The sequence below is a fragment of the Myripristis murdjan genome, chromosome 15 (assembly GCF_902150065.1).
Source record: "Myripristis murdjan chromosome 15, fMyrMur1.1, whole genome shotgun sequence".
NCBI classification, from domain to species: Eukaryota; Metazoa; Chordata; class Actinopteri; order Holocentriformes; family Holocentridae; genus Myripristis; species Myripristis murdjan.
Genome location: NC_043994.1, coordinates 19,393,352 through 19,403,012, shown reverse-complemented (window position 1 = coordinate 19,403,012; position 9,661 = coordinate 19,393,352). Strand labels below are relative to the sequence as shown.

Here is a 9,661-nt window from a genome sequence, read left to right as displayed (position 1 = left end):
CAAATCCAAGCCTGATTCCACATGTGTGCAGAAACTACACATATTACACACACACACACACACACAGACACTCAGATACACACACATATCCTGTGTTGTTTCAGTAAAACACAGATCGACCCAGCGACACCTCAAAATGTGTGTGTGTCGATGCTCTCTTGCCTTTTCACTTTCAAAGACACAGGTCTCTTGTTAAGCAATTTCTGTAAACCATTCCTGGCAAGGGGCAGAGAACTAGATGTTTTATTTTGGGAAGAGACCGCGAACTTGTTAAAGCACGACAGAATGAAACAATTGGGCAAGAGGAGGTTCCGCCAAATGTGCTTACATAACCATACAGCAGTCAGTCCATTCACCTCAACAGAAGAAACTAAATCCTGTTGCCTGGGACAAAATGTTGAAATATTTGGATGCACTGCCGGGACTTTTCCCCCCATTACATGTCACAGGTTGGCCCCTATTTACAGCTTCCATCGCTCTCAGTTGTTTGTGTGTGTGTGAGTGTGTGTGTGTGTGTGTTTTGTTGGCAAATGAGAACCATTTGTGTTTGTACTAGTACAAACCGACAAGAATGTGTATATTGTGTGTGCATGCACGCACAAGTTTGAGTGTGTTTATGTGTGTGTGTGTGTGTGTGTGTGTGTGTGTGTGCGTGTGTGCGTACGAGGAGATTAGAGAGGTGAACGTAAAGTATATCGTAATGATGTACCGGGCATCACATATGAGAGTGACCAGTTTTGATGGGCTGTTGTGATTGGGACACTTTGATCTGAAACCCTCTGAAGTCACCTTTCACTCCAAGCTGAGAGACTCTTGCACAAACACTTCAGCTTTCATACTGATCCCTCTCTCTCTCCCTTTACTGTTTCTACCTCTCTCTTGAGGCCTCTCACAAAGTTGAGTACACATACTGAAAAAAAAAAGAAAAAGTTTATTAGTTCCATTTTCAATCTTAATATCTTGTTTTTCTTGAACCGAGTGGGAAATGTGTCAATGGGATTAGGTAATTCCACTTGTTTCCAGTGTAGTTTCACTTGTTTCAAGAGGTTTTGTGGGAACAAGAATAAATATGTTGAAAAAAGGCTGAATAAGGCAGATCAGTCCACTAGTTCCAAGAAAATGGCACAGCTTTTTTTTCACTTGTTTCAAGGAAAAAACAATATTTTAATAATGAATATGAGACTAAATGACATGCTGAGAGGGAGTTTTTGCAGCGCACGCACATTATTTGCTTCTGTGGCCTGTGAGAGAAGTCAATATGTGTCTGCCTGATGGTTGTCTTTGTCCATTCAGCTGTCAGCTGATTCTCTGTTCATATCTTCCTGTCAATCCGGTCTCCATGGCATCATCTGTAACTACTAGCACTGAGTTATTTGAGATCCAAAACTCAGACACCCTGAGCCACCACAAAGTGCACACATAGACAGATACATATATATGTACAAATCAGTATTATAATGGGCTTGGGAAACATCAGTGTGAAAGAAAAGTGTAAGCATTATTTTCTATATGCATTAACACTCAAACATATTGACAGAGTTCCCATATAAGCTATATAATGTGGCATAAAGAAAACATCCAGTGTATTCCATATTTGATAAATAAATCATGAGGATTACACACTTTTTACTATTCCTCACTCTGTCTCACAGTAAACTGTGCTGTCAGCAGGTGGTTTGCTTTCCCTGGACTATGTGAAAAGAGGATCAGTTTGCACTTAATAAAAGTCAAGAGTTACGGAAAACACAAAACTAACCACACATACACGTCACTCATGTGCTCGCGCTGTAATAAACACAAACTTTCATTATTCTATCTGCAGGATGCTGGGATTCCAGGATGGTGACTTCTTCTACTGCTGAAACATTTTCAGGCATTAAAGGAATAAAGTTACCCAGCGTGATAGCCAGGATAAACCCTCAAATCTCACACCTCCCTTCTGTTAAGAAGAATCTTATGACATGCACACATACACATACAGACACACATACACATAAACACAAAAATGCGCATGGCACACATGGATGGAGTATTTGCTCTGGAGGATAAAAGCCAAATGTCTGGAAACGGACTTCACATCTGCATCCCGTTAAACACACTAATAATACCCCCAAACCCCCAAACACAACAATGAGCATGCATGCACATGTGCGCGCACACACACACACACACACACACACACACACACACACACACACACACACACACACACACACACACACACACACACACTCCAACCACAACACTGGAAAGTTCCAGCCAGCGGTATAAAGCCAATTTTTTTAAGGATTCACTTAAACTGAGGAGAGTTTCACTCCTTTCCAGACACCAGTTGGCAGTTGCATGTTGTTTATTATTGTGTCCTTCTTGTTTATTTATTTTGTTTATTTATTTTGATGAAAGCAATAAAACTCATGTGACTCGTCTCTAATTTCACTTTTAACTTTAAATTAATTCTAGCCATTGGAATCCCTGGGTAGACACAGCATGACTAAAAACAAACACGTGCACTGAAATGTATTCTGTTCCGCAAAAGCGCATAGCTACAGCGACCATATAAAACAGAGGAGGGAATGCATATCCAATGCGTGTGCCTGGTGGGTCCATTTTGTCCTTATGAGATAAATTCAAGTAACAGTAACAAATGCAAAAAATAAAGATTCAAACTCAATAAATTCAGTCGTTACCAATGCCAGACCATACAGCACATAGTTGAGGTCTTGCAATTGATTATCGCGCACCTCTTCAGTTTTGGGTCAGAGGAAAGAGGGTTGGGGGAGGACGGGGGTTGGGGGGCAGAAGGGAGGGGTGGGGGCGGCAGTAATCACAGTCACTCTCCTTCTGAGGGGGAGTCACTGCGGTCTGCTGCGTCTCCAGTGTGCGCTCTGGCGTTTGCGTCAGAACAACAAGCATGTACCAGCATGATACCGGAAGTTTTGCTATGTTTCTTCAAAATAAAAGCAGAAACTATCGAGTGAACCGTTTTAGGGGGGGTATATTTTCGTTTCTTTGCTTTTCAGTTTGCTTTGTATTACTGTAATTGCTTTAAATCGTCCCATAAAAGACGCTGCAACGCATGCAGGAGACAAATGTTTTATTTTGATAGTCCGATACAACCGGAAGTTATGTTATTTATTCTGGCAGACTTGACATTGCTGGTGCGCAATTTTAACACTCCGCCGCGCGCCTCTCTGTCACAACGTCCTCTGGACTTCACCCCAAGCAGCATCAAGACTCGGTGATAACGCAAAATGGATGTGAAGTTGCTGGCAGTTGTGGCTGTGCTCACGGTGGCGACTTATGCGCCTCCATCACAAGGTACGACTTATGGATGAACTTCTTATTTTTTGGCCAGCTGTTTTTATGTTTTATTGGAGCGGGTTCGCCTGAATTTTGAGAAGCCGGTGGAAAGAAACGACAGCTTGTGTGTAGATTGTGGAAGATTTAATGGTGCGTTTTGTAGCAGTGACTGATCTGTTAGGATGGCTCCTATACTTTATGACAATTTTGGGGGAACGCAAAGATAGCCAAACCAAACGCGTAAAAAACGCATTAGTGGAGTGCGCTGTTGTTGTGAGTCTTTGCTCATTTACATATCTGTATTTCAGTTTCCCAGCTGAATAGAAACATGCCATAACTGTATTTAGCCTACTATTAAGCTATTTACCTGCACTGCGCGTGAAATGACTTGCCCTGAATTTGCAATTTATTTAAACTATGACTACACCGATCAAGATTCTGCCTCCTGATTTTGTTAAAACATTATGTTATAATTTTCCAGATATTAGGATTTATTTCGATGTACATATCTCTGCGATTACCCCGGTGTGGCGAAAAACACTCACCGCCGTGCGTAAAGGACAAACAGGCAAAGGCGACCATGTGGCTCTTGCGTTCAGCGCATTCCTGTCGCATCATACTGATTAATGTGTGTATTTGCTCTGGTCTTTGTTTTCTCTTAAGTGCGCACAAATGAGGTATAAGACAAAGCCACAGCTAGTCTATGTGGCGACTTCAGGTACCCATCCCAACCGAGTCACGCTCTTTATCATGGTAATACCGCTAGATCAGGTGTAAAATAATTAGCATAGAGTTTTAATCCATGGCGGCACTTCTCACCGTCTGCCTTTGGCTTTGGAAAGCGCAGTGATCCGGTGAATCTGAATATTTATTGACAGGAAAACAGAAATGAAACCACACTGCTCTAAAATGGCAAATTTCAATTACCTCTTAATTAGAATTGGATACATTATTCAAGACGAGACTGCTATTCCCGTTTTTAATGGTGGAAACTGAGTTGTGTCATGTGGATTTATCTTTAAAACCTCAATGGCCAAATATTTTGTCTCCACTAATCAGCAATGACCATAACTGTGATTTAAATACCTGAAAGCAGAGGCTGCAAGGGAATGCATGAGAACATCCATCAGAATAAGGAAAAACCGCACAATGCAAAATCTGTTTCCATGTGAGATTTGAGCGCCTGTGGGTCTAGAAGTGATATATCTGCAGGCGTGCATGGGCCAAATGTTCCCTGTGTGTATTCAGTGAGCTGGCCAAAGAAAATGCGACTCAACGTAAACAGGCAAACTTCCCATTTTTGAGTAAATGTGCTGCTCTTGACAGCGCTACCAGCTGGCTTTTACCGTATTCAGAGATCATCTGTAGACCTGATGGGAAACGGCTAATGCATATTTTCACGCCGGACACACTTATGTTGATTTTTTTTCTCTCTCCCATAATGAAAATAGCAGCACTCTTGCACATCTGCTTCTTCACAGTGTTAACCAGTTGGGTTTTAATGTATTCAGAGTACATCTGTAAATCTGATGTGAATGGCTACAATGCATAATGTCACACTTGAACAGATTTCTGTAGATTTGTTCTCCCACAGTGCAAATAGCAGAACACTTGCGCGCCTGCTTCAACCTGTAAATCTGTCATGAAGATACTTGGTGTTGATTTATCTTTTGCTCTATTATTTTTCAGCATGTTTAGCTATATTTCTCCTAGTGTTATCTCCCTTTTTTATTATAACCTATTGTCTTATAGCTATTATCTTAGACCCTTATTCCCTGCAGCAGCAATGACCCATTTTCCCCAAGCATCTAATTTATGTTTCATCACTGTCTTTCAAATCTGGGCTCTGACATGCTTTGTTGTGTGCAGTGGGATGTGTGTTAGAGATGTTCTTCTGTTCTCCCCTGTTCAGCCAAGCCCATAAGCCTGGTGGAGAGATGCTACTGCCGTTCAACAGTCAACAGCCTGCCCAGGGGCATCATCCGAGAGCTCAAGTTCATACACACACCAAACTGCCCCTTCCAAGTCGTGTGAGTACTGCCTCCATACACTGAATCTAGTGACTGACACACACACACACACACACACACACACACACACACACACACACACAGACAGACAACCACCCCTAACCACACACAGACCTATTCCCGTGGCTATAAAAAGGTTTATAGAAGACAGGTTTCCTCCTTTTTGGACATTTCTCACCATCAATCTCCCGAAGGTGACAGGGCAAAGAAAGGAACTGTGCATGAATGTGTACACACTTGCTTCTTTCTCGCTCTCTCTCTTTTTCTCTCTGACCCCTCCATCCCACACACACACACACACACACACACACACACACACACACACACACACAAACACACAGGAAGGCAGAATTGTTGTATACAGGTCTTTAACACAGACCCACTGACACATCCACAGGAAGTGAGCCCGGGAGAAAGTGGATGTGAAAAGGACATGGAAATTGGACACAGTTTTGTTTTGAAACAGGAAAGTAATAAGTGTGGGTTTAAGCAGTGTTTTCTTCTCACACTGAGCTTATAACTTTGTAGTCTGGTCCTATTCAGTGCTGTGGCATGTGCAAATTTATGAGCGGAAATGAGCAATAGCGAAAGCTCAATATAGTTTGATAAAACACAGTCATGACAAGTTCAGGGAAATGTAGAGTTCAGGAAAAAGACACATGGGCACCAAATATTCAAAGTTATTCTGGAGTAGGAAGTGTGCACGGAAGAAACCCTGATCCCCCACACAGAGACATATGATCCTGACTGTAAATAGCCAGAGGGTTATTCTGAATTTAGAAAGTAGGCAATAGCCATATGTTGAAGGATGGACCCCCTCCTCTTCAGCATACATTTTACTGCCCATGCTCTGAGTAATTTCACATCAAGAGTGACACACCAAACTTGTAATCCAGTCTCAGGGAAATGCATGTGAAGTGTATTCATCAGCTGTGTAAATTTCTGTGACAATGTCTCATACCAGAGGATTGTTTGGCACAGAGAGAACAGGCGCTACATTTGATAAACCAGACTACAAATGTTGCTATTATCAAACTAAGCAGCCATCTCAAAAGAGGTGTCACATGTGTCAAACTTACAAGGTGGTGATAATTAAGTCTGCTGGCTACAGATAGATAGAGTTTGATAACAGTGTGTCAAAAATGTTTGGGTTGAAGAAAATTGCAGAAGAATAATACCACTTTTACACCAAGCATGTGGGCCTAACAAAGTGGGTTTTTTTTGGATCTGGGAAGACTTGCTAAAAAAAAAAAGTGGGCGAGAAAGACTAGTTACATTAGCATAGTTCAATCTAAAAGGCTGTGATTTAGTGGTAGTATATCATATTACATTAAATTTACATTTAGGTTAGGTTTGCCTACCCAAAATGTACAGCATGTCCTGTGTATTTGAGCCTATGTGCATCACAGATTAGCAGGTGACCACTAAGCGCAAGATCTGGGCGGTAGTGCAGTTTTAGGTCAGTGTGAACGGTTTATAATGTGTTCCTGAAACCCAAATTTGTACCGTGTGTCACTGACTGTAAAATTGATTCTCTGTTTAACTGAATTTAAGTTCTGTCTGTGGTATGCACTCAAATGCTTTTTTGTTTCCATTTCTGATCAGTGCCAAACTGAAGACCAACAAAGAGGTGTGCATTAACCCTGAGATACGGTGGCTGCAGCAGTACCTGAAGAACGCTATCAACAAGTAAGTGTGTTGCCAAATTAAGAGCGGCTGCTCCAGTACATGGCTTTGGTGCCTGCTGTTGATTGTGCACACTTTACAAAAACTGTTCACCAAATAGTCTGGAGGAACAGCTTTACAAAAACACTTAGACCACACCACAAAGACTTAGAGTAAGCAAGCAGGAATGTAGAAAGCACAAATGCGCATTCAGAACTTGCACCTATCAGTTGCCCATTGTGAGAATGACAGCTCTTAATTGCCCAATTTATTTTGGAGTCCTACCCTGGAACATGCCAGTGCATGACTATGTGGGAGTGAGGATTTGTCTAGTTACAGGAGTATATGATTAGCTTTGATACCATACTTCTGGAATGTCATGCATTCTTCATCAAAAAAACATCACTGTCATAACTCTCATGCTAAAATCTATTCATAAAGCCAGTTGAGAGCTAGTGAGGATTTTAACACGTTTTTAGCTCTATTTAGCACCAGGCTCAGAAATGAACCCACTCAATACTCTCTGATTAATCCACCCACAGTCAGACCGACTGTCTCAGAGATGATGGTAGAGCCCTTGTCCTTAAGGTAAAGGTGTGAACCGATGCTCTGCATAACAAAGCAGGCCAGGCAGTGAGTAGCAAATGGCCATTTACAATGGAATGGATCCACTCTAATGGTCCTGCAGTATCAGTGTAGGGGGGAGGCACTAACTCATTCACTACGTGTAGAAATGTACACTTGTCTAAGTTACACTCTACCTAGCTCCTTTGTCTTGGAAATAACCGTAATTATAATGACATTACGTAATTCCAATTCTGTAATAGCAATTTTAGAAAAAAAAAAATAAACATACCAAGCTGTCTGATGTTCTACTGTCAATAACTTAAGTGCCCACCCATATTAAAGTATATAGAAATATATATGTGCAGTGGCATATACACATTACTCTGCATCAGCTGTTCTGATTAATGTTTTGCAAAATTACTTTGTTGGTTATATGGTTTATTGGGGAAAAGTGTGTTTTTGGTGCCAGCAACGAACTGAAAAATTTCCAAGAATGCCCTCTTGGAAAGAAAAACCCAATCAACTACAACTAATTGGCTAAACAATTTGAGTCTCAGATGGCCAGCTGACTAATGAGTGAGGAGGGGACTGATTAACTGGCTAAAATTGAATACAGGACTGAATCATCCTGAATAGGCAAAAATGTGCAGTTCAAGATTAAAAATCAAAATAGGACTTTGGCTATGTAACCTGCAGCAGCTGCGTATATTTGGGAGTTTTGGAATTGGAAATATTGCTAATTTTGGGCCCTTCTCAAACTAACTCTGGCATCCACTCATGGCTGCAAAAAAATACTCATTAATTTTCAATATGGTGTTTACTGGCTGGAGTGAACAGCCAAGTGCTTGACCAAATACACAGGATGTAAATTTGCTGTTTCTCATTTAGTCAAGAATGATGCTTGGTGATGTCTGTGCTCTCCTCTGTGCTGACAAACTTGGCTTAAGGGGGTGTCTTGTGTGTGTGGTAGTCAACAAACAGCTTTTTACAAAGGACAGTCAAAGCCAAATATTTTGAATGCTATAGCAGGACACCACTGTCCTCAGGGCTGTTTTTCCCTGGTAAAACTCATGTCAACTGTACTTCTGTGTTCCAGGATGAAGAAAGCCAAACAGGCCAACTAGAAAGCCTACAGAGATCCTCCTGAGGCGTCGTTGAGGATTTGGACCATCATCACAGATATGTAACATTTGTAATGTGTACTCATCTGGTATGTTGTGTACAGCACTTATTCTGCCTGCCATGCCGTACTGTAGCATGGAACCAGCCAACAATCCACCACTGCAGCCACCAGTCTGCTGGCTCTGACACCGGCTTTGCCATTGCCACTCTCACCACTATAAATACTCCTGTTGTTAGCGCAAAGTGCAATTATATCTGTGTGAGTGTATGTTTTTTCTAACTATGATGTACATACGTTTTTGTTACTGGACTTCAACAGTAAAGAGCTATTTTTGGAGCTTTTCTCGTCCCCCTGGCCTCTCTGTCATTTAAGAATTTGGATGCAACCCCAAGGGTCAGAGGGTGTAGAGGGATAAATGCAGGTTAATGGGAGGGAGAGGATTTTAACCACAACAAGCATGACTCACCACCCACCATGCTTTCGCTCAGCTTTACGAGGCGAAGGAAGCAGAGTTCTGTGAAATTCACGAGCAGGAGACTTTTATTAGTTAGATGAGCCAACGCAACATAGGATTTATATAACTAATCCATCACACGGCATCGACTTGTTGTCCATCCTTGTTGTCTGTTATTGCTCATTGTTAAAAACAATGAGCAACAATGTATCATTTGTTTCCTGAAAATTCCATAACAGGCGGTGCCACAGAGTTGCCAAGTTTTATCTAAAGTCTCAAGTTAATTGGCACCATGATGGTGGAATTTCAGTGGGTTGCCAACTACCCCAAGACTATATAATATCCCAGTAAAAATGGCAATTAGAACGCTTTTGCAATGGAAATGATGATGCCAAACAGCTTGAGCATTTCCTGAATTGTTCTGTGGCTGTGATTGTGCGACCTTATGTTACCCAACAGCCTTTTTTTCCTTTTTTCATTCTATGAAAATTGCCGAACATCTGGATCCGGAACAGTTTTAAT

General features: G+C 41.5%; 1 protein-coding gene across 2 annotated transcripts; it reads left to right on the top strand.

Moving 5' to 3' along the window:
• The first annotated feature begins 3,190 nt into the window (after positions 1-3,190).
• Positions 3,191-9,022, top strand: cxcl12a (chemokine (C-X-C motif) ligand 12a (stromal cell-derived factor 1)). 2 transcript variants are annotated; one of them, XM_030070120.1, is made up of 4 exons: positions 3,191-3,318; positions 5,213-5,330; positions 6,936-7,019; positions 8,659-9,022. In XM_030070120.1, the coding sequence occupies exons 1-4, from the start codon at positions 3,252-3,254 to the stop codon at positions 8,684-8,686; spliced, it is 297 nt and encodes a 98-aa protein (XP_029925980.1). In that variant the 5' UTR covers positions 3,191-3,251; the 3' UTR covers positions 8,687-9,022. The 2 variants fall into 2 exon arrangements, with proteins under 2 accessions (XP_029925980.1, XP_029925981.1); XM_030070121.1 differs by lacking the exon at positions 8,659-9,022 and having other exon boundaries at positions 6,936-7,023.
• The last annotated feature ends 639 nt before the right edge of the window (positions 9,023-9,661 follow it).